Consider the following 27,067-nt stretch of genomic DNA (forward strand, 5'->3'; position numbering starts at 1 on the left):
CAAAAAGAGAAAACTTTTCTGTAATCGCAATATCAATATAACGCTCCGGATAAGAATGCGTCGATGTTATATTTTCTCTATCCTTTTGTATGGAAGGATGTCAATATTAAAAACCTGGAAGCATTAGAAATGTGGTGTTACCGACGTATTCTGTCCTAGCGGGAACACTAGAAGAACTGCAACACCTTGTTCAACAACTAAATATACATTACAACGATTATAGACTAAAAATAAAATTGAAGAAAACCAAGTTCATGATATTTACAGAGGCACAAAACATCAAAGTTTAGTTAGTTACTAGATAATACAGAAATAAATTCACAGAAGATATTGATCAGACAAAAGAAACAAGATGCAGCATTGAAATTGCACGATTAGCTTTTAACAGAATGAGAAAACTTGTCTGTAATCGCAATATCAATATAATGTTCCGGACAAGAATGATTTGCTATATTTTCTCCACTGTTTTGTATGAGGTTGAGACCTGGATACTAATACAATCCAACATTAAAAACCTGGAACCATTCGAAATGTGGTGTTAATGACGTATTCTGAAAATATCATGGACGGATCACAAAACAAACACACGAGTTCTCGAACAACTAGGAAAACAATGCGAAGTTTTAAATTCCATAAAAATCAGGAAGTTGGAATACTTGGGGCACATCATGAGAGGTAAAAAATACGAACTATTAAGGAATATAATGCAGGGCAAAATCAAAGGCAGAAGAGGCATAGGAAGACGTAAAATCTCGTGGCTACGCGATCTCCGTGAATGGTTTGGATGCAGTTCAATAAATTGAACTATTCAGACATGTAACCAACAAAATTATAATTGCCAGAATGATTTCCAATCTCCGATAGGAGAGGAACTTGAAGAAGAATACTAATACGCGAATGTTCGGCACTTTGATCGGAAACGAGACCATCATCATTCACTTAAGTTTAAATGCGATATTTGGCCTTTTGGTCGAAAAACGAGAATCACCAACATTTACTACTATAGATGCATTCTGGTGTGAATTCTCGTCAGCGTCACAAGAAGTGACGCTGTTAAATGCCACCGTGGGTGACCAAAGATGAATGATGTCCTGCTGAGCGCATTTCCTTGCTAGGGTAATTAAAATTTCTACAACCGAACAGAGAAAGTTTAAAAAGTTAGCCTACACAAAACGACTTTGCTGTCAATATATTCCAGGGGTGTATCTAAATGAAGGAGGCCAAGATTATCTAATAAATGAATTTAAATTGAAGCGTTTTTCAACAAAAAGAGTTGTTTCATTTTAATGAAACCGTTAAGTGCTATTTCAAGTCGTTATTTTAACTCTATTGAGTAATCATTGTTGTCGTTGATTAGAGTTCCCAGGTATTTATATTTATACACTGATGGTCTACTGTAAGCTGTATGTTGTGGTTTGGTTTTTCGATAAAGATCAGAAATTTTGTCTTGTTAAGGTTCATATTCAAACTATATTGGATACTAGTTTCTTTTCCACTGGAGCAGTAATCTTTCTTAACTAATCTTTGTAGGCTATTTATACTTTCTGCTAGTAGTACGGTGTCATATGCATATGTTTCGTTGAATATTGAACAGTACGTATACCGGGTGGTCCAATAAGCCGATCTCTCGGCTATATATCAGAAACTAGTCATGTTATAACTTTAGGAGAAAAAATTCCTTAGTAAAAGTGGCCAAGAGAAATCGCTGGAAATAACTTTCAAGTCTCTGGGTTAACCGCCAGGGGGCGTAAACTGCGAAGAAAAATTTGAAAACCAGCTTTTTGTGAAATATGCCCAATTATACCAGGTGTTCAATAAGGAAACTAGAAATAGGCCTAAATTCCGCACAAAGTTGTTTGAGTACTTTTTTTTTTTATTTTTTCAAATAAAGGGTGGGGGAGAGTGGGAAAGTATTTGTGGATAAATACCTATAACTTTGGTTTGGATCAACCGATTTTAACGAAATTAGTGTCATTAGAAAGAGTGTGGATGATTGAATTTACATCTACTATAAAACAATTGCATTTAGTTTTAATTGTCATGGGTAGAGGGTACTTTCAAATAGAAAAAATTAAAATTTGTTTTACTTCAAAATGTTTAATGGAAACACCTATTTATTGTAAATAATAATGGAACAGGATTGAATTCGTAACAAAGTGGCGCAAACCGCATGTTGATAGCTTTTGTCGAACTCGAGATATGAATAAAAATGCATAAACATAAGTAAGTATAGTATTGACTCACCCTTTATTATAACTTAAAATTAAATTAATTAATATTTAAATGGGAATAAGCCACAATTAAAGGTTAAATACATTTATTGACGTTTCAATTTCCACTTCGGAAATCGTTCTCAAAATACAAACATTAGTAAATTAAACAAATTTTGTTTTTGTTACTTAGTGAAAAATTCTTCTATGAATTTATAATTATTTAGAAGAATTTTTCACTAAGTAACAAAAACAAAATTTGTTTAATTTACTAATGTTTGTATTTTGAGAACGATTTCCGAAGTGGAAATTGAAACGTCAATAAATGTATTTAACCTTTAATTGTGGCTTATTCCCATTTAAATATTAATTAATTTAAAATGCCACAAGAAAATAGCTTCAGAACAATATTAAAATTAAATATGTGAAATATACAAATATCTCGATCATTAAAACTTAATGTCCAATTAAATGTTTAAATCGTTTTCCATCGTTGTCCACACAAAGATGTAATCTTTCGCGAGTATACATAACAGCTACTTCAATCTCAGCTGTTGATATACTATTTATTGCGTTTATAATGCGCTGTTTGTCGCCTCGCGTGGTTGGTCGAGTTTGGTACACTAAGTCCTTCAATCTTCCCCACAGATAAAAGTCCAGACATGTTAAGTCTGGAGATCTAGCTGGCCATGAAAATATACTTCCCCTTCCAATTCATTTATTTGGATAACTTGCATACACATAATCTCGAACTCGTCTGGAAAAGTGCACAGGACACCCGTCATGTTGTAATATCATATCTTTTCTTGTTTGTAAGGAAATATCTTCCAATAAAACAGGCAGCTGATTTTCCAGAAAATCCAAATATGTTTCGCCATTTAAAGTTCTATCAAAGAAATATGGACCTACGATCTTTCTATCAAGTGTACCACATCAAACATTAAGACTCCATCTACCTTGAACCTGCACCTCATGTATCCAGTGCAGATTTTCTTCAGCCCAATAATGCATGTTATGCAGATTAACAACCTGTGATGTTTTAAAATCCTTAGAACAGTAGTTTTGGGTATGTTTAATTCTATAGAGATTTGCCGACTACTTATATGTGGATTCTGTTGAACTAAAGCAAGAACATTGATTGAATTATCTTCGGTCATACCTCTACTACGTCGTTTAAAACAAGGACGATGAAAACTACCAGTTTCTCTTAATCTTCTTGCCTTTCTTTCAAATACTTCTTTGCCATAATGTCTCCTGTCAGGATATCTTACAGAATATATACATGAGGCAATAGCGGTATTTTGGTGACATTCGAAATAAACTCCAATCATATCATACAATTCTTCATTTGATATACTCATTACGAATTATTAGTACTTATAATTAATTACCAATATTACCAATATTAATATCTATGGAAAAAAGTGTAATCTCCAATTCGAATTATAATATAACACTTCTTTACAATGTTTTGACTGCTGTCAATAAATAAACAATATGAACTCACCGTCAAATTCATTGTCGTAGCCTACTTAGTTTCGAAAAAACTATTTTTAATCATATGAAATAACAGCTGTCAAAATAGGTATCAACATTAAGATTCTTCTGCTATAAAAAAATTTGAAAGTAACTACTGACTTATTTTTAATTTAATTTATAATACAGGGTGAGTCAATACTATAATTACTTATGTTTATGCGTTTTTATTCATATCTCGAGTTCGACAAAAGCTATTAACATGCGGTTTGCGTCATTTTGTTACGAATTTAATCCAGTTCTATTATAATTTACAATAAATAGGTGTTTCCATTAAACATTTTGAAGAAAAACAAATTTTAATTTTTTCCATTCGAAAGTACCCTCTACATATGATAATCAAAACTAAATACAATTATTTTATAGTAGATGTAAATTAATTTATCTACACTCTTTCTAATGACACTAATTTCGTTAAAATCGGTTGATCCAAACCAAAGTTATAGCTATTTATCCACAAATACTTTCCCACTCTACCCCACCCTTTATTTGAAAAAATAAAAAAAAAATACTTAAACAACTTTGTGCAAAATTTAGGCCTCTTTTTAGTTTACTTATTTAACACTTGGTATAATTGGGCATATTTCCCAAAAAACTGGTTTTCAAAGTTTTCTTCACAGGTTACGCCCCCTAGCGGTTAACCCAGAAACTTGAAAGTTATTTCCAGCGATTTCTCTTAACCACTTTTACTAAGGAATTTTTTCTCCTAAAGCTATAACATGAATAGTTTCTGATATATAGCCGAGAGATCGGCTTATTGGACCACCCGGTATATATATATATATATATATATATATATATATATATATATATATATATATATATATATATATATATATATATATATATATATATAATCAATATGTATTCATTCAGCCCCGGGGAGAGCGGCATTGTGACAGAGAACTTAAAATATGGAGGAAAGGCTTTACGAAACCAACTTCGTGAGCTAATAGTAGAAGTGTGGGATGCCGAAGAAATGCCCCAAGAATGGAACAAGTCCATTATAATTCCTATACACAAAAAGAGAGGAATTCCTATAGAGCAAATATACAAAGTGTTCGCCATACTAATTAAAAAACGATTAGAAATATATGTGGAGAAGAATCTAGGAGAATACCAGGGAGGATTTCGCATACCAGAGAAGATCAACAACCGATCAAATTTTTATTCTAAAAGAAATCCTGATCAATTGCTATGAATACAATATTTCAGCACATGTACTTTTCTTTGATTACAAAACCGCCTAAGATACAATAGACAGAAACAAAATAATAAAAACGCTAAAAGAATTCCAAGTGCCAGAAAAAATAGTAAAATTGGTAAAAATGACAATTAGAAAAACCATTTGTGCTGTGAAATGTAACGGAACAGTCTCAGAAGAATTCGAAGTGAAAAAAGATGTTCACCAAGGAGACCCGTTGTCTTCCTTACTATTCAAAAAAGTTCTAGAAAAAATTTTAAGGGCTAGTGAGATAAATAGGCCCGGCACTCTTATATACAAAGAGCACCAATGCTTAGCGTATGCTGATGATGTGGTTCTCATTGCAAGAAATGGAAAAGAACTGGCAAGTATAACAAAAATACAGATTCGGTAAAGCTCTAAAATGTGACTGAAAGTTAATAAATCCAAGTACATGGAAATCTCAAGCAAAAAAGAAATAAACAACAGGGGCTCCTTTAAATAAGAGGTGGAGGATGGATCAGTTGTAGAATTCGAGAAGGTGGATGAATATATATATATATATATATATATATATATATATATATATTTTGGCACCCTTATTGATCAGATATATAAGGAAGAAACAGAAATCAAAATGAGACTGACCAAAAACAACAGATGTGCTGAGGCCATGAACAAAATAATTAATTCCAAAGATATATCTCGAATACAAAAATAAGAGTATACAGAACTAAATTAGACCCACAATGCTATCCGCTGCTGACACATGGACTATGAACAAAACTAGAAGACGAACTAATGTAGAAGTGTACCAATTGTTTGCTGAGATTAGAAGTTGACAGCTAAGAACAGAAAACGATGGAAATTATCCATCCAACAATAGGCCTAAAATGCTATACATGCATACATGTATTCATTCTGAATTCATATTGAACAGTAGTGGTAAAAGTTTACAGCCCAGTGGTACTCCACGTTTGATCTACATTTTTGGTATTTTGGTTGTCTATCTCGACGTTGGCCGTAAGACAAGTTTTCTATACTCCTGATATCTCTAGTATCGAGTTTTTTTTTCTATCAGAATTTTCATTAGTTGTTCATGTGGAATTCTGTCAAACGCTTTTTCGTAATCCGCAAAACAGTCGTAGACACATTTGTTAACATATAGGCAGCGCTGAATTAGCACGTTTATACTAAATAATGGAACTCTTCTGCCAACTCCATTGCGTAATCCAAACCGTGCCTCACTAATGTCATTATCCAATTTTTTGTACATACAGTCATATATTATTTTTAGGAATACTTTTTGCGTATGGCTCCCTAAGCTTATAGTTCTGTGATTTTTACATAATATTGTATCATTTTCTTGGGAATTGTGACAAAGGTTAATATTAACCAGTCACTGTATAATTTTTTCCACATAAACGAATATACATACCTGTAAAGACAAGGCAAAACTTGTCTGGAATAACTGGGACCTACAGAATTATCAGGCTCCGCTACAAAGTGGCAAAATTTGGTCGCATCTTGACTGCACGCTCGATACAACTGTGGATCGAGAACGAAATCTCTGGCAACGAAATACTGTATTTCTAGGAGGGCACTTTCGCAATCCTCCGTCATAACGTCCGATCGCATGTTGTCCATCAGGCAGGAGATAACGCGACCATTGCCTCCGCGTATGTTTTTGCACGCTAGATTGACAACTGGGTCACAAGCTTGACGTAGAACCGGGTCAACGTTCCAATTTTCGCCAGCGTCCGTATTATGAATTAAATCTTCAAGCTAAAAAGGGATGTCAATATTATAATAAGTGATAATACTACTACTAACATAGTATACAGACTGTTCCAGAAATATAATACTGTATAAAGTGATATATTTTCTAAAACTATGTTAATGTGACATTTTTATAATAACTACTATTTTTATGAGAATAACCAACAGTTACAATTAAAAATATTTATATTTAAAGTTTCGATTTTCAACTTGGAAATCGTTCTCAAAATAGAAAATACAAAAAAAAATTTTAGAGGACTTTAAAATGGTATTATCAGTATTTTGGGATGGATTTCTGATACGATTTCATTGGAGAATCGTTCATTTGATTGATATGAAAGTGGGCATTCATACATGGAATGCGATAGATCTTTGGGCCAAATTGAAAAAAAAAAGAAGAAGAGATACCCTCATGTATTTGTACCTGATGATTGGGTTGACATTATTAAAAAGACAAGCAAAATTTTCATTGTCACATGCATGAGTAATGACGACTTTTTGTCATTAAAATATCTTCATGACAACATAAAAGATCCAAAAAAAGGCGAGGAAAACCGGGTATTTAGATGGCGTGAAAATCTCTGGTTTATTTATACAAATACTGACTTTTTGAAATTTTCTTTTAGGATCTCCAGAAATGAAAGTTGGACTCCAATTTACACCGAAAGTTGCTCTAAGCTAACAAGGAGAAGACCAACCTTCACATTGGAAAACCTCGATAAAAAACTCTATAAAGACGCATTAAAAATTTCATATGAAAAGTATGATAATTTAAGGACATTATATACCGCCTTGCCATCTATTAATTTCCCTCATGAAGATAAAAAGGAAAGAAAGCAAGAGCTAGTCCAAACCAGCTAGATATTACCGTCGACTCCTGACATAGATGTAAATATACCATTAACTCAGGCATTAGAAATCGAAGGTGATATAGACAACGATGTTCCAGACCTGTTGGACTAAGATTATGATGATTAATTAATTAATGTTCATGTTATTATGTTTATTATCTAAGCTATAAATAAGTTTGCTATTTTCACTAATAGAACATTGCGAAATACAAAAGTTTTATAAATTTATTTGCAGGCAAAACGGTACAAGTGTACAAAAGACAAAAACCGGTAAATTTCTGCAAATGTGCCTTATGCTAACAAAATTTACGACAGTGCAACATATAAGTTGCTGAAAAAACGAAGAATGCAATACCTCTCTGGATTTTACAATAACACAAAAACTTTAACATTGAATAACTCTATTTCTATTTTTTGTCACTTGTACCCTTTTTCTTCTAACCCCTTTATATGCATTGCAAAATGTATGTGCACATTTTTTTTATGTTTTTCAACATATGCATTTAAAACCTATGTAGCAGACATAAAATATAACACGTTGGCAACATCGCAATAGCCGGATGTGAACGGGGATGCATCTTTATAGTTCGACATCTCTTCCAATATTAATTTCACCGAAATTGAAGTAGTACAGCTGTGTACAGTGTTGTTAGTTGATATAATATGAGCATTTACTTCAAAAATACAAACAAAAATTTTATAATGAATATATGTGTCCAAGTTTATGACATATGGGATAAGAAAAACATTTATTGTCGACTTTGTAAGTGCATTGAGTCAAAAACGACATAGTATTTAAAAATATATATTCATAAATAAATCACTTAATTTTCGCAATACAGATCTAAAGAAGGAGGAGAAAGCACTAAACAGCAGCCAATTAAAATATTTATAACCCTATATATTTACTTGTTTACTGGGGCTATCGCTTCTCGTTGGATAGAGTATAATAAACTATCTCCCTATAATTAACACACTTAACTGACTCTATAAGTAGATTTATCTCTTCTAATTAAGGAATATAATTCATATTTTGCCTGGGATTTACAAACAGGATATTATTTCTTTTCAGTCAGTCCTTATCATTTTTACTATAATCCTTAAATATTCAATATATTATTTGTCAAATAATATATTCATATTTCTCATGAAATAGATTATCAACAAGGAATAAATGATAGAAAAACTATAATATAAAGAATTATAAAAAAAATTACAAGCTGGCAAAAGCTTTTAGAAAAGAAATATTAGATATAAAAGGGATATTACAATAAAAGAAATTGTAAATTATGCGCCAATAATATAAGGAGCCATTAAATATTATCAAAACTTTCTAAATTTGAAGAATATGATATCTGTTAGCATGTAAATAAAGTTAAGATCATTCCACTATCAATTCCACAAATTATAGACATGTTCCAAAATGTTTAAATATGGGAGTGGATGTAAACAACTGCCTTTTTTGTATACACTATCTCAAGATATTCATGCCTTATCAGTGGTTTGGTTTATTTACATTATTGTATAAATGTTTTTCTAAATGGTATATGAGTAAAAGAATATATAAGGTATATAAGTTTGTTTAACATATTTTTAATAGTACATATTTTTAAACATGGGGGACCAAAAATATGCATATATGAAGAAAAAAAAACTAATACAAGACATGCAATGTTAAAATCTGTAGTCTACTACCGATATTTTTTACTGTTTTATATACCCACATATAATAAATGTTGTGCTGTTAGGAAATTTTTATAAATGTTAGGCCCGTGTATGGTGGTACTACACTAAAATTATATTTTGTACTTACTGCTCTCATACACAGATGTCCAACTTTTACTGTATCCTTTTCTCCTATGTTCATAGCATGACCCATCAGACAGTGTAAAGTCTTTCCCCCAACTCCGTACCCTTCACAGAATATAGCTGTTTCATTCTTACATTTATCCACAACCTCAGGAGACAAGCTAAACAATCAAAAAAAATTCTACTTAAATATTTATGTGTATAGAGTGAGTTTTAAGTATGGAACGCCTCAATTATCTTGGAAATTTATATCAATTTTGGTTTTTGTAATATAGCCAATCTTATGTTAATATTTACGTGAGTTCTTGATGTGCCAGTGGCAAAATTCAAAAAAGTGGAGACAGTTTGTCAGTTACTTTTGTGCAGCTTTGTAACATGATATAAATATGATAGGTTCTAAATAAAAAAATGCAAGAAGTAATTTATAACGTTTTAAAATGTAAAAAATTAAGCAGAAAATGAACAATCGTTAATAGATTTAAGAAAAGTGCAGGAACATGTTGCTGTAATAACAGGTATTTATGTAGGTACCACTAAATAATTATTATTTTTAATTTAATCTAATTTTAAGGTTTAAGTCTCTTAACTATAACAAGAATTGCTGGTAAAAGTCGTCAAATTGATTCTGAAGAAAAAATATTTTTTGATCCTCCAAAAGTAACGAGAGTCTCAAAAATAAAATGAATACATTTAATCAGAGTTTACTTCGTAACAATAATTTTCAGATAACGGTGACAATAGCACCAACAGTTGATCACTTAAATACAAAATTTTCAGATCAATGTGGGTATTTTGGAAAGTATTGAAACATTAGGAAAAAATGGTATTTTAGGTTTTTTTGGAGAAAATCAGAAACACTCCTTGCATTTTACTGGAAAAGCAGATATACAAAAATTGTGACCAGATTATTTATGTAGAATTAAAAGATACCGAGCTGAAAACAGGACAATTGTCTTCAGCAATGAAACCTATTTGCATTCTAGTTACAATAAAGAGTATAATTGGAGTGAAGGTCTTCAAAAACTTATAGTTATTGGTGCTGGCAATGAGAATGGTTTTATGAAAGGTTGCTACCTAAAAGGTGGAAATTATAAACAAAAATATGGAGACTATCACGATGAAATAATTTCTGAAAACTATAAGAAGTGGTTGACAGAAAAATTACTTGTAAATTACCACCCAATAGTGTTATCATTGTTGACAACACACCATATCATAATAAACAGGCAGACAAAACTCCTACTTCAAGTATTAAAAAAGAAGATATGAAAACAGGGTTAAGAGATAAAAATATTTCCTTTGATGATAATATGCTCTGACCTGACTGCCACCTTATTATCCTGATCATAATCCAATCGAATTGGTTTTTACTGCATTAAAAAATTATGTGGGATCAAGAAATGTAACATTTAAATTAATTGATGCAATGATTTTTTGAAGTTATACTTCTATACGAGTGTTCGACGTTAGACATTTGTAGAGGAGTGAATCAGTAAAATCATTACATATTTACGATATAGGTAAGAGAGAGACAGAAGATATATTTTCTCTCTCTTTCTCTCTCGAGAATGTATGACCGAGAACTGTCAATTTTAAAATACATTACTGTTATGTCTAATTGGCAAATATTTTGCGTGTTTTGTTGATACGCTGGTATATGTGAGTTCGAATCCCTATACGAATTTCCTTTTTTATTTTTGAAATATTTAAAAATCCCATGTTAATCTTAGTAAATATATGTAATATACGCAAAAATGCGAAATTTTAAAATAAAATGAAAATTTACAACATAATCCGAGTTGTTGGTTTTTTATTTTTATCTACCACAAACATTTTTTGATACGCGCCTTCGACGTTGGAAATTTGTACGGGAGTGAATCGGCAAAATCATTACATATGTAAGATATAGGTACGAGAGAGACAGAAGATATATTTTCTCTCTCGAGAATAAAAATATTCCCTTTGTAAATATATTTAATATTTATTAATATCCAGATTTAGCCATACGGTTCACACCCCCCTTTAAGGGGAAAATTCACTCATCCCAGATACCTACGGTATCAAAAGGATTGAGCTCTGGTGGGACTCTTTCCATGTTATCGAGTCCTAGGTGACTTGGTACGTTGGTGTATCTCCCAAAAATTTCCGCACGCATCTGGACGTCGAAAGTAGCACAGCTTTCTGCATGATCTTATATAGATGTTCATTTAGACCCAGCTTTTTTATGTTTTCTAGGAGGTTCTTCGGGATGACTCCAGTGGTAGAAAGAATAATAGGTATCGTCTGGGTACTTTCTATTCTCCATTATTATTATTATTATATATATATATATATATATATATATATATATATATATATATATATATATTATATACATATTATATATATATATATATATATATATATATATATATATATATATATATATATATATATGTATATATATATATAAATATATATATATATATATATATATATATATATATATATATATATGTATATATATATATAAATATATATATATATATATATATATATATATGTATATATATATATATAAATATATATATATATATATATATATATATATATATATATATATATATATATATATATTATTATCCAGATTTAGCCATACGGCTCACACTTCCTATAAGGGGAACATTCGCTCATCCGTATCAAAAGAATTGAGCTCTGGTGGGACTCTCTCCATGTTATCGAGTCCTAGGTGACTTGGTACGTCGGTGTATCTCCCAAAAATTTTCGCACGCATCTGGACGTCGAAAGTAGCACAGCTATTATTATTATTAATCAGATTTAGAAATACGGCTCACACTCCCTCTAAGGGGAAAATTCACTCATGCCAGATACCTACGGTATCAAAAGGATTGAGCTCTGGTGGGACTCTTTCCGTGTTATCGAGCCCTAGGTGACTTGGTATGTTGGAGTATCTCCTAAAAATTTTCGTACACATCTGGACGTCGCGAGGAGTACAGCTTTCTGCATGGCCTTATAGAGATGTTCATTTAGACCCAGCTGTTTTATGTTCTCTAGGAGATTTTTGGGAATAACACCAGTAGTAGATAGAATAATGGGTACTGTCTGGGTACTTTCCATTCTCCATTGTCTCCTGATTTGTATTTCTAGATCTCTGTACTTGGCGATCTTTTCGTTGTATTTAACACGTAAATTATTGGTGTTGGGTATCGCCACATCAATAAGTGTTGTTTTCCTAGTAAGTTTATTAACTAGTATGAGATCCGGTCTATTATGCGCCACTGGTTGGTCTGTGAGCACAGTGCGGTCCCAGTATAGCTTGTAGATGTCATTTTCAAGCTTTCTGTCAGGGACGTATTGATAATAAGGAAGATGCTCGGTTTGGAGAAGTCCCAGTTTGTCAGCTAGTTCTTGGTGGATAATCTTTCCTCCAGAGTCATGGTGCTCTTTATAATCAGAACCGACAAATGCCTGACAGCCACCGGTAAGATGTTGGATGGTTTCTTGGGCTTGACATCCATATCGGCATTTGTCATTTTGGACTTGAGGATCTGTAATAATGTATTTCAGGTAATTTTTTGTTGGAAAAACCTAATCCTGAATGGCAAGTAGGAAACCCTCAGTCTCGGGAAACATCTTTCCTGATGTCAACCAATAGTTCGACGCTGTATTGTCGACATATTCTTGGCTGATCTCATTGAGATGTAGCCCATGCAGAGGTTTACTCATCCAGGTGTGCAATTTTTCTTGCTTAGTCAGATGGTTTATGCGCATTTCTTGTTCCCTCAGTTTAAGTGGCGTTCTCCATCTTGTACTGCCTTTTCTATTATCTGCACACCTCACGGCTCATTGCTATCTTGGGCTAGGATATATCCTAACAAAAAACATCTTAAGTGGTAAACAAATAGGAAACTTTAGAAAACATAAAGTAAACAAAGCAAGTGGTCTTAAAAACTTTTCATCAACAAATGTTTAAGTAGTCATTTTTGCAGCTATAGCCATCTGAATGTATTATTTTAACTTGGGCAGATATAATATAAATTTAGTGTATATTCTGAAATTATGGCAACCAGTTTTAGGGAATATCACATAAAACATATTCAGTATTTTTTTTAAATTTCAAAAAGAAAAAATATATGGTATGAGGCATATGAATTAATAAAGTGCATTATATTTCCAGAATAAAAAACGGGTGTGGCAGTCCAGTGGGACTGCCGGTAGAAGTTATACTTCTATACACGCGTTCGTCGTTACAAATTTATATGTGAGTCAATCTGCACAATCATTTCATATCGACGGCGAAGGATCAATATGTCCTATCTTCCTTTTTTTCAAAATTGAGATTTTTGGCGCAAAGTTATTAAAAAGGATAATGATGTCTTACAAAGTTTATATTTTTTCGAGAAATAGGCAACATCGCATCGTACCATCTAATTTCAAGTTGTACTATCTCTAGCGTCAACAGATCTGCAAGTAAATAATCCTATCTAAGCATTTAGTGTCTTCTCTCCTTAAACTAAAGTACATGCTGGTGATTTGTCGAAGTTTTCTGTAGAAAAACGTTTATTTTTACGTTTATTTTTGTTCGCGATATTGGTAAGTTGTTAATAAAAATAGTATGAAGCAAATAGTATACTTGTAGTATTAATTTACCGTTAAAATTCTAAATATTAGCTATATTAAGAGATAGATTAGGTTAGGTTAGAGATAGATAGGACATTTCGTTTTATCAGAAACTATAACTGCTAATAATTCACTCATAAGAACATTGCCAGATAGGACTTTATGCTTTTTGTCCATATAAAATTTAATTATGTATTGTAATCTTATAAAACAAACCTAGGTAAAATTAATCTGTGACAAATCTGGCTGTATGTATATTACAGTTAAAAAATACTCTACTGTAAATTAATAAATAATTACCACTCTATTTGTTGTACAATAGTACGTAAGGGTTTTTGATTTATAATAAGTAATTATTTACAGGGTGATTACTAAAAGAATGCATCCATCAGGGAGAGGAAAAAAAATTATTGAAATGGCAAGAGAGTTACAGATAGCATCAAGCGATCAATTAGCCAAAACTGTGACTAAGGTACTAATACTCTTCAAAGCAATTCTTGATTATATCTTAATTAATTTTTTAGGCAACTGATGAAATCAACGTTACTGAAACGATCACTTTAATAACTATTTTGGGGGAATCTGTAACAAGTCGGGATGTACCTATTACAGTTGATCCGATTATAACAGGACACAATATTATCCTTCAAGACGTTACTAACAGTCCTAAAGTCGGAAAAGATTTAGATCAGTATTCAGTTATTGTAGAACCATTAACTTCAAAAACAGATTCGTCAAACAAAGCTACAGACGGTGCAGAAAATAATCCAGCTCTTGACCAACTTGATGAAACTACTACTGACAATCAAAAAGCAGGTCTCGCAACTGATCAACATTTAAGTGCAGTAAAACCATCAAGTACAAATACTGATTTGTCAAATGACGTTCAAGGTCCCATAGCTGATCAGCAGTTAAGTATTGAAGGACCGTCAACTTCAAATACAAATCTAAGGGATAATCAAATATTTGTAAACAGAAGTTCATCAAATGATGGTTCAGAATATGATCCTGTTTATAATAGCCATAGCGAAGGATCTGATGAAAATTCTACAGACAGTTCTGAAGCAGAACTTGATCCCAATAATCACAATATTAATGAAGGGCGTAAAAGAAGAAATGCTGCTGATCCTAGCCAATGGAAAAGAAACAAAAATAAGAAACTCCGAATGGAAGGGAAACCTTATTTGGGATTCATGAAAGGGCAAACAGGAAAGTATGAACAGTTGAAACAAAAAGATGCTCGTCACATGCAACCCACTTGTGACAAAGAAGTGTGTAGAAAATCAAAATTTAGGTATTGTTCCGAGTTTTCAGAAGACGTTAGAAAAAGAATTTTCGAGCATTTTTGGAAAATAACTTGGGAACAAAGACATGCTTTTGTTGCAGCACATGTAAAGCATATTAATAAAATAAAAAATACTGTTCATCGAGATGACTCCAGACGTACCAAAACTTTACAGTACCGTTTAAATAATGGACAAGAACAGTTACAGGTTTGCCGACAAATGTTTTTAGACACGCTTGGAATTAAGTATCGGATGGTACAATATTGGGTTAAACAAAGTTCTTTTGAAATGCCTCATGCTCCAGGTGGTAAACGGTACAAAACTGATCAGAAACTACTAGACAACATAGACTTTCTAGACAATTTTTTAAATGCCCTCTCAAAAATGCCTTCACACTATGCTAGAAAATGCTCCTCCAAATTGTATTTGGAACCTACCTTCCATATAATGGATGTCTATAAATTCTACCTTAGTAAGTGTGAACAAGAAACAGTTGGATGTGTAAGCAGGACGACCTTTAGTGCAATGATTGTCAAGAAAAATATTTCAATTTTGCCCACGAAAAAGGATCAATGTAATACGTGTGCAAGCTACAGAAGTGGAAATATTATGGAGAATATTTGGCAGGATCATATTAACAAAAAGGATACAGCTAGAGCTGCAAAAGACAAAGATAAAAACGAAGCAGCAATTGGCAGTCAAATCACCCTGGAACTCGATGTTCTGTAAAACTTGCACCATTCACCCAGGCAAATGCCTTTTATTATAAAACAAAATTGTGCTGCCATAACATCACAGCATATAACGTAGCTACAAAACACGCTACTTGTTACTGGTTTTCTGAGGACCAGAACAATCAACTGGTAGCCTCTACATTCACGTCTTGCCTTATAGACTACCTTACCAAATACTGTCTCACTGATGATAGAAAACCGATAATCATATATTCGGACGGATGTACGGCGCAAAATAGAAATTGTGTTATGTCCAACGCTTTGCTAAACTTTAGCATAATGCATAATGTACAAATTATTCAAAAGTTTTTGGAAGTTGGGCATACCCAGATGGAAGTCGATTCAGTGCATGCCTGTATTGAACGAAAATTAAAAAACCGGGAAATTAAGCTTCCAAGCGATTATATTGGTATTACTAGAGAAGCCAGAAAAAACTCATCTCCGTATGAAGCAATAAACTGTAAGTTCAGTTTCTTTAAAAATTATACAAACCCTCTGAGATATTCATCGATACGACCAGGTAGAGTAGCAAAAGATCCGGTAGTTATGGATATCAGGGTTATCAATTATGATCCACAGGGCGTTATCAAGGTAAAACTGGATCATTCTAGCTCAGAATTCACTGAATTACCAATAAGGTCTAAAAAGTATCCTCCAATTGAAAATTATCCTCCGCTGTACACGCAAAGGTGTAAAATTCCTAAATCGAAATGGCAACACCTGCAGGAATTAAAATCGGTAATTCCAGAAGATTGTCACAGTTTTTACGACAATTTGTCATATTCAGAGTAAAACTTTCGTAACAAAGATGGATTCCGTATTGGCCGTGAAGTGTCATAATACTGAAATTTACAATTCTGCCTATGTGAAATTTCTATTTTATTTTTGACTTGTACCTATTTAGTTTAAAAAATACAATGTTATGTTTTAGTTTTTCGTTATTTACTGCAAAATGTTGAGTTTTTTTAATAGGTAGATAGATTCTGTTCTTAATATAAGAACAATTAGATACAAGAATATGCGCCAAATATCCTATGCGCCAAATAGTTTCACTCTGTAACTATTTTTTATAATATTAGATGGTACAATTATGAATTGTAATATGTCCTATGTATCACAAACTTTTATTTCAATTTATCCTATCTTTTAAAAGTATTACAAGAAATATTTTTTTTAAACTGTCCTTTTTACAAAAAAACCATATTAAAAAAATAAAAGTGACGTGTTTTTTTTCGTACCTCGTCCATTAAAACTATATCTATAAAATAATTTTTTCGCTCTCCTGAAAAGTAGCGTTTTTTTAGATAGGACATATTGATCCTTCACCATCGATATGTAATACTATAGGTAAGAGAGCAGAAAGAGAAAAAGAATTAAGTATACAGGTATATGATGCATCATTTGCTGTATATAAACATTTAACCTGTAATAGGAGTATAGTAAGTAAATGAAGGATTGAATCAATATTTTAATGAAAATATATATTTTTATTTTCATATATGTATAAAAGGAGTTGAATGCAAAAAAAATTTTTTAGACATACTCTGCAGTAAAATTCATTGTTAATTTTGTTATTAATATAAAAATACAATACAATACACTGCCACATAATTCAATATTATAATACAATACAAATTAAAATGCAATATTCATAAGTATTTAAAAATGACAATATACATAAACATAACTTACGCATATGTTTAATTTACCATGATAATAATATTAATAAAAAAATAGTAATATTAATAAAAAAATAGTAATATTAATAAATATTAAATATGTTTACAAAAGGAACATTTTTATTCTCGAGAAAGAAAGATAGAGAAAATATATCTTTTGTCTCTCTCTTACCTATATCTTACATATGTAATGATTTTGCCGATTCACTCAATATATACGAATACACACAAATTTCCAACGTCGAACGCGCGTATAGAAGTATAACTTCAAAAAATGTTTGTGGAAGATAAAAATAAAAAACCAACAACTCGGATTATGTTGCAAATTTTCATTTTATTTTAAAATTTAGCATTTTTGCTTATATTACATATATTTAATAAGACTAACGTGGGGTTTTTAAATATTTCAAAAATAAAAAATAAAATTCAAATTGGGATTCGAACTCACATATACCAGCGTATAAACCAAACACGTAAGAAATTTGCCAATTAGACATGACACTAACGTCATACAGTGATTTATTGTAATTATTATTTTGAAATACAAAAGCCTAAAATAATTATGAACATTTAATAAATAATACAAAACATATCACATAAATAATATATATAATATTAAATATATATACAAAAGGAACATTTTTATTCCCGATACAGAAAGAAAGAGAGAGAAAATATATCTTCTGTCTCTCTCTTACTCATATCTTACATATGTAATGATTTCACCGATTCACTCCCGTGCAAATTTCCAACGTCGACCGCGCGTATAGAAGTATAACTTCAAAAAACGGAAAATCTGACAACAATGTAAATACAACCATAAGATCGGCCATATAAAAAACACTGAAAAACCAAAATTTCTATAAACCATACAAGCCACCTATAAGATAATTAAGGCATTCCATACTTAAAACTCACTCTTAATATTGATGACTAGTCCTGAAACATTACACAAAAGTATCTACATATTATGCAATAGATCATCTTATAAGACAGGATAGAGTCTTTTCAGAATATGTGTAAAGATCTTGGTTATGAATGTCAAAAACTGACAGAATTTTTATCTATTATTAGTAAAATATTACCTGTAATCATTCAGCAACATTTTCCTATGTTCTTGGATCTCACTCTCACACTCAGGATTTATGTGAATTCTGGGATTATTTGAATCACTTCTTATGAAGTCTTCCAGACAAAGCAATATTTGTGCCAAACGCACAGTCTTATCACTAGACACTCTTTTTTTGCATTGGGTCTTTTTAATATCATCTTTACAAGCTTTCAACAGCCCTTTACTAACTTTAAAGTCTTGTGATATCAATTTTTCTCTCCTACGTAAGTGTTGTCTACAAGTTGAAGCTAATTTTGAATCATCCAAATGAAGCTGCTTAATTAAACAGGGAAATACTCTTCCTGTACCTGTAAACAAAATTATTTTAAAACCAGTGTCATGTCATTAAAAAGTGTCATAAAAATTTAAACAGATGATTCAATATTGTTATTAATTGGATGATATTCACATTGATGAATCAATGTGAAGAATCTCGTGACTCTACCCATGATGCTTGCCTCAGCATTTTACCAAAGAATACAGACGCATATAGAAGGATCTTTTCTCTGTCATTTTTTAGCATTGGCAAAGGTTATACACATGTTATAGAAAAGAAGCAGAAGTTGATCAAGATTTTAGTTCCTTATTTGTTGTAAAATATGAAAGCTGAAAGCTAAAATACAGTTGCGAACCCAGAATTTGTCTGAGGGGGGGGGGTTGAAATTTTTTTATTTTTTTATGCTACCTCCATTTTGAGTCCCTAAAATTTGGGTTTTAGTTTAATTTAAATTAGTAAAGTTAGCAGTGCCAAAGATTCAGGTATCTATTGTCCCGCCTACCAACTAAAACGACCCTCTCTTAGTTATGCGCAGTTGACTGTCGCATGTACCGTACTCCGAAAGTGGGGTGACATCTGTAAGGCGGACGACATTTTTGGAACACTCCCTTCTCTTATCTAGATCTTATCTAATGTTCTGAAGCTATTTTCTTGTGGCATTTTAAAGTAATAAGGTGGGAATAAGCCACAATTGAAGGTTAAAATAAGTTTATTGATGTTTGACATTAATCCAACTTGTTAATACAATACATTTTGGAGACGGCTATCGCCGTATTCCCGCTCTCCTCCGCTAATCCTCCCGGTCCAAGGCATGCTAATCCTCCAAACCTTTCGATTCCATCGCTCTTCTAATTCCTTCATTCCATGAGCGTCGAGGTCTACCTCTTTTTCTTCTTCCAGGGGGCTTCCATTTGTGAAAATTTTGGGGCCAACTTTCGTCAGGCATTATCTATAGGTGTCCAAACCATTTTGAATCTCTTCTTTTTATTCTGTCAATGACCGTTTCTGTAGCATTCATATTATTTCTTATAGATTCGTTAATCTTTCTTTCCTGCCTTGATGTTCTAGCACTTCTTCTCAAATAATCCATTTCAACTGCCAACAATCTTCTCTTCAGGTCTGCATTAATTGTCCATACTTCAGAGCCATAACAAAGAATTGAATCAACCATGGTTTGCTCTATTCTTTTTTTGTTCCTTTTGGAAATGTTGGGATCCCACCATAAGGAGTTCAGACATCCTACAATTTTACGTCCCTAATTAATTCGGTGTTTAATTTCGGTTCCTCCCAAGTCGTTCTTAGCAATGAGTGCACCTAAATATTTAAATTTTTCCACCTGTTGGATTTCCACGCCCTTGTCTATCAACACTTCAAACCTTGCATCTGAATTGATAACTAAATATTCTGTTTTCTTCATGCTGACTTGTAATCCCAATTTTAAATATTCTTTGTATAGACACTTTATCATAACTTCTAGATCATAAGAATCATGAGCTAGGACGACTTGGTCATCTGCAAAATACAGGGACAACAGTATATCATTTCCTATGGGGATTCCCATTTCCTGGCTGTGGTTTTTCCAATTTTGGAGGGCTGCCTCAATATATAAATTAAACAGTAAGGGTGACATACCGCATCCTTGTTTTAGTCCTTTAGTTACTTTTATTGGCTCTGATAGTCTATTTCCGATTTTTAGGTAAGTAGTAGACTAATGTCGAATTGTTGTATTGCTTGCTACAATTTAAGTCTTGGAACTGTATCATACGCCTTTTCTAAGTCGATGAAGGCTAGATGTACTTCGGTACCAACCGCTCTTCTTTTTTCTATAAATTGTTGGAGTATAAACAAGTTATCAGTGCAAGATCAAAGATCAAAAATTCAAACATCAATACAACTTATTTTAACCTTCAATTGCGACTTATTCCCATTAAAATAGTAATTAGATCTTATCTCTGTCGTTGGCACGGTTGGTGTTTCTCTTCTTCTTCTTTATTTTTAATGACTGCTCGGATTTTATTGTGAACACTATTCCATCCCTCCATACTTTCCATCATCTTCATGATCATCTCTCTTACAGTGACAGGGTTCATACATATTTCTTTATACATTCTGTTTCTCTCCACTGTACATCTATTACACTCCAGTATTGTGAGTAACAATGTCGGAATATTCGCAATATAGACATTTATCTCTATCTGTTTTTCTACAGACTAGGTCATAAAGCACCATGACAAAAGTATTCAGAACAGTGGTAGTACACAGACACCATCCTGATACTCAACTAGATTCAGCTCAAGCAAATTTGATCATTAACAAACTGGAGCAAGCACTTGATGAGGCTCCTATCGGAGGTCAAAATGAACTACTGCAGTTTCATAAAACATCATTTAGCGAATTGGCCCTGTGGGTGAACTGTGTTAACAAGTATACAAAAAAAATGGACGACTGAAGTGGTGAAGACTATGGAGAGTCTGTGGGATGGAGCAAACTTAAATATAGTTAAGTAATCCAAATAATATGCCTAAGCGTCCCATGGTCCTCACCTGTGTACCTGAGAAAGAGCTTGATGAAGAAACCATCAGGACTCATCAAATGAGGCAAAATCAAGACCTTAAGACAGAAGACTGGTTGTTATCTCTGTTCCAAGGACTTAACGGCAGTAAAGATAAAGGTTATAGAGGGAGGAGGCCTGAAGGAGATAGTTCTTGGATCAGCATATCTCCCATATGATGATTCCAAACAACCATCAAGGGAGTTGGAACAGCTAGTGAGAGATTGCATGAAAAATAAACTGTAATTAATCATTGGCTATGATGCGAAAGCGTACCATCTGACCTGGGGCAGAACAAACACCAAACTGTTAAAAAATGGCATGTTTTATATGAGGTGTCTTGTTCAGACCATAGAGACAGGCAATGAGCATATCAAGGAAACTTATCGTAATCCTCGTAAAACAAATTGGGAAGCATATCAAGCAGACCTAGAATATTGTTTAGGTAAGATTAAAGGGACTATAAGACATACATTGAAAGTAGACATGGCCTCCGAACAATTTCAAGAGGTTGTCATGTCAGCGTTTGAAGATAACTGTCCAGAGATAGTGAGGAATTTCAACAGGAAAGTACTCTGGTGGCATGACACTCTTGCAAATCAAAGAACAGAAGTCAGACGAAAATTTAATTGCTCCAAGAAATCAGGTGAGCAGGGGGATTATAGCAAAGCACGGACTGAATATAAAAAAAACTTACACTTAACTCTGTACAGAAGGAAAATGACCTCTACAAAAAAAAATATATGTAAGATACTGCAGGCTAGCCTAGGACTAAGGTACATACACATACTATTGGTTGAAAATTATTTGAAAATTTTTTAAATTGTTTCGTAAATTTTTGTACAGGAAAACAGTATAATAAAAAGTTATGTGATGGTTTTTTGTTGTGTTGAAACAAACCTATTTTTAATTCAATGTTATAAAAATTTATTTACATGAAATAAAAAAAATAAATACTTTCATACCTTTTTAAGTTTTAAAAGTAAAAAATTAAACAATTTATTATATTAAAAATAAAGATTTTATTGTGAAAAAAACAAAAAAAAAGACAGTTTGCAAATCAATGGCATCGAAATTTTATTAAGCTTAGATGCATAAGTTAAATAGCTCCATAGGTACCCATTTCCCACTTCCCCCTAACTATATTTTTCATTTTTCATTATGGTTTTAAGCCGGCAGCTACAGTTTGAGTTTATGCTATGCTATGCTTATGGTTTATGCCTTCAGGAGTATTTCGAAGTATAATAGCCATGACCAAATTGTCCCTTTTAAATGTCCTTCTATATGCGTCTATATTCTTTGAAGCTTCGCTTCAAAAATTGTTAGTATTTGTTTGAATATAATTGTTACCAATAGTTGTTAATGCTATAGGTGTATTACTAATGTTTATTTTTTGTGAACAATTCCACCTCTTACACTTCTGATGAAGCCAACAATAATTGTTCACAAAAAATAAAAATTAGTAATACACCTTTACCATTAGACTGTCTAATGTCTAGGCAGTCTAATGGTAAAGGTGTATTAAAAGGTTGCACTGATTCAGTCAGTGTTTTCCCAAAGGTACTATATATACAAATTTAAATACAAAGCAACAAAAACTAGTACAGTAAGAACTGTACTCTTTGTTGTCTTAAAATAAAAAAGGAAACATGGCAGAAGAAAATATTGCTGACAAGTTACAAAAAATATTGTAAAAAGGGGGATACAAACCTTCTTTAAACTGGGAACAATATCTCTGGTAGTCCTCTCTACATTCCAAATATAACTGAGCATCAAGTTTAATATTATTTGATTGTAATTCTGATAAATGAAACACTTCCTTCCTACATTCTTCTGTGACTTCTATAATTTTATTTTGTAAACATGCTACTGTTCTGATTTGCGAAAAGTTGTCTCCATCGATAATCCCACATTGAAATTTTTTAATATCTTGATCACATTCATGTAAAAAGTCTGCTATCCACTTGTAGTCAGTAAAGGCGATGCTTTCTAGGCGATTTATGGTATTGTAACAATTTTGATCTTGTATATTATTTACATTTTTCACTATACATTGTAAATAATTATTTTCTTGGCACTGCAACTTATCTAATTCCTTGCCGCATTCCGGCAACAGGCGTTCTTTTACACCACTGGAACTGGTGAGGTTATTAACTCTACTCCATACAATATTCATGCATTCCCTATTTAAACGATTAACTTGGTGTGGATTTGAGGATAATAAACATTCGAGAATAAGTAAATCGTCTTTTTCACTTAAGTTGTGGCAAATAATTGCAACATCTTGGCATGCTTTCTCGTCCACTATAGAGCTTGATACCTCCCGGTGACTAATTACTGAACATTTTAGAAAGCATAATACGTTAAATATTAAGAATAATGAAAAATAATACATGCTTATATTAGCTTGTCACAACACTGCAATATTAAGTCGTCTTAAAATAATAGATAAAATTTCAAAAGTAAACACTACATGACACTTCTTATACTTGTTTTGTTACTCACATAAATGACAATTTTAGCTCAAGCTCATTTAGCTTGTCAATATGTCAATTTTATGTTTGTGACTTTTGATCCTATTTTAGTCACTTTACAAACTTCCGGTGTTGTCACGTTTTGAGCGTATATTAGTCGCATCTATCTAAATCTAAATATTGGAACAAACTTTTGGTTTTGATGATGTGAAAACTTTAGAGAAAACGTTGGCAAGTATGAAAATTAATGTAAAGTTAAGAAAATTTATTGTTAGGATGATATTTCTAGACTAATATCTGCTACCATCAATCTTGGAATATAAAACTACAAAAAAGTAGTTGAAAATGAGATTGTGCAACGGAAGTAGTCATATTAAACGAAGTTTTGTGACTCATATTTTAATTTTTAGTCAATAAAAACAAGAAGCAACGCAAGTTACGTCGGGTGCAGGCAAGAGTAAAAAAATTATGAAGATAGCCTATACGACTCCAATCGGGGGAGAGGCATTAAGAGTCTTAAAGCCTCAAAAGACCCGACAGAAGCCATAAAGGAAGTAACGGAGAAAGACGAGAAGGACCAAAACGCGTGCTGGAAGAAAACTCGACAATAGCCAGATAGAGTAAAAAGCACTATAAGCACTTAGAGAGTGTTCTCTCAGGAATTTAAAAATTAACATAAAACTGGTGACCCAAACTCCAAAAGGAGGACAAAGAAGGACAATATATTTATAAAAGAAGGGAGGGAATATATGCTGAGCTGGTCCAGGAGATAAGGAAGAAAGTTGAATGATTGACATAAGGAATTTGAAGAAGACCAGCACAGGGGACTTAAAATTATAATGGCTTCTCGGATACTTCTTGGTTTATAGAAGCTGGACTTTTCAAAATAAATTTTGTGATCTGTATAAAGATGGTGTTAGAGCAGAAATTGAGTCGGAATTGAATCGAACAGAAATGTAATGTTCATAAATCCTATTTTGGATTCTACGATTTGTTTGGCCTATATAGGATCGGGGGCAGTCTGCACAAGAAATTTCATAAACTTGGTGTTTTTCATTTTGAATTTTGTCTTTAATTGATCGGACAAGAGATGAAAGTTTTTGTTGGGGGGTAAATATTGTCTTTATTCCTCTTGATTTAAGAATTTTGTCGATTTTGTCAGTGGCACCTTTGATATAATGAAGAAAGGCTTTCGTATGATGAGGATCTGAGTCTTTGGGTTGAGAGTGAGTTTAGTAACCGTTTTGGATGAGGGCTTGTGTTAAACTAGAGAGCTCAGCGGGTCTACTTGCATCCTCGCAAAGGCGTATTGATCTGAAGACAAGCTTATTAATGGCTTAATTAATTTGTGAAGTGGGATGATGAGAGTTGGTATGCAAATAACGATTGTTATGGGTGGGTTTTCGATAAACAGAGTGATGAAAACCTTAAGATCGGTTTTTCTTTATGAAACCTCGAGGAACGGTAGGATGAATCAGTTTCCACCTCCATCGTAAAATGGATGCTAGGATGTATACCATTCAGATGGGTTTGAAAAGACACCAAAGAATCCCTACCATGGGGCCAAATGACGAATATATCGTCAACATATCGTAGTCAACATGTGAGTTTGAGCATTGATGTGGATCGTGTTCGGGACTCGAACTCTTCCATGAAGATATTGGCAATTACTGGAGATAGTAGGGAGCTCATTGGGGCACCATTTATTTGTCTGTAGAATTGATTTTGGAAGATGAAATAAGTGTTAGACATACAATGTTTAATGAGGGATAAGTGGTCTTGCTGGATACTGTATTTAGTTTTCAGAATGTTTACGAGTTTCGTCTATAGGAATGTTTGTAAAGAATGAAACGATATCGAAATTTAATAGAAAGTCTGACGGTTTGATAGGATATTGTTTAAGAAATTCGATGAAATGAAAAGCATTTTTGACGAAGTATGAAGCATTTTCGGCAAGAGGTTGTAGAGTTTTGGCCAATGGCTGTGCAGGGCAGTTGTATGTACTGACAATGAGATAAAGGAATTTTGGGTTTCTGAATTTTGGGTAGGCCATATATCCGAGGTATTCTGGAAGACTTTTCACAAGGAATTAGAGATTGTTTTATGTAAATAGGAAGAGAGGTTTTAATGATAATGGCATTTGTTGTTTTCTCCAGATAGGTTGTTGTTATTCTTTCAATGTACATCCTATATCATGGGATAGTTTCAAGGGTATCAACACACAGACAGCCTTGAACACTTTCGAATACTAAAGACGATATCGACCAATTCGTCATCGACTTATATTCGACAAATTAGAATCTGATAACTCATAAAAGGACATATAACATTGCTTCTTTTCTCAATTTCTTTTTTGTGCCTTTTATTGTACTTTTATTGGATGTGTCATTATGCAGCAGAGTTCTTGATCAAGATAAAACTAAAACGTATACGTATCAATCATCTTTTACAGTAAAATTGTTTATTTTATTAGCAGAAACAAAATCTTCTTTAAAATTATCTGAATCTAACGGATAAATTCCTGAAGAAAGGTATCTAAACACTGCTTTTTCCAAAGTAGCAACTTTCATAAATGTCTTATTAAAAAGTTCAGCCACATCATATTTTGAAGTTAAATGTGTCAAAACGCAACCGTCTTCGTATACATCACATTTTATTGTAGCGAGATTAAATAAAACGAGCGGTTCGAATTTATATAAATATATTTATTTATAAGTTTACAGTACGGTAGTATCTTAACAACTAACTTTAATTCCTAGAAGGTATGCTTATATACAAAAGTTATTATGTACTAGAATGTTCTGGAGTATCCCACCTCTAATTCGCCTATTTGACGGGTCCATACATCGCTGGAAACTTCTAGTCTCTTTCGAGATGCAACCGTTAAACGAGCCACGCCGAATGCATGTTTGTAACACTGCTCCCCTCTTAGATCTGAGCGTCCCGATCAGCAACTCTATATGTAGG

The 27,067-nt window shown here is 32.6% G+C and overlaps 2 protein-coding genes across 2 annotated transcripts in view; one reads left to right on the forward strand and one right to left on the reverse strand.

Moving 5' to 3' along the window:
• The window catches only part of Glg1 (Golgi apparatus protein 1), a 58,752-nt gene extending 34,577 nt beyond the window's left edge, over positions 1-24,175 (reverse strand). The window contains exons 1-4 of the mRNA XM_072526159.1: positions 23,337-24,175; positions 18,773-19,106; positions 9,373-9,529; positions 6,368-6,714 (exon numbers count right to left, since the gene is read on the reverse strand). Of these exons, the coding sequence (XP_072382260.1) occupies positions 6,368-6,714; positions 9,373-9,529; positions 18,773-19,106; positions 23,337-24,021 (1,523 nt within the window). The 5' untranslated portion in view covers positions 24,022-24,175. The remainder of the gene's footprint in view (positions 1-6,367; positions 6,715-9,372; positions 9,530-18,772; positions 19,107-23,336) is intronic.
• On the forward strand, positions 14,026-17,050 carry LOC140436971 (uncharacterized). The gene is made up of 2 exons (XM_072526160.1): positions 14,026-14,460; positions 14,513-17,050. The coding sequence occupies exons 1-2, from the start codon at positions 14,368-14,370 to the stop codon at positions 16,001-16,003; spliced, it is 1,584 nt and encodes a 527-aa protein (XP_072382261.1). The 5' UTR covers positions 14,026-14,367; the 3' UTR covers positions 16,004-17,050.
• Positions 24,176-27,067: the final 2,892 nt, after the last annotated feature.

The sequence above is a fragment of the Diabrotica undecimpunctata genome, chromosome 3 (assembly GCF_040954645.1).
Source record: "Diabrotica undecimpunctata isolate CICGRU chromosome 3, icDiaUnde3, whole genome shotgun sequence".
Taxonomy (NCBI): domain Eukaryota; kingdom Metazoa; phylum Arthropoda; class Insecta; order Coleoptera; family Chrysomelidae; genus Diabrotica; species Diabrotica undecimpunctata.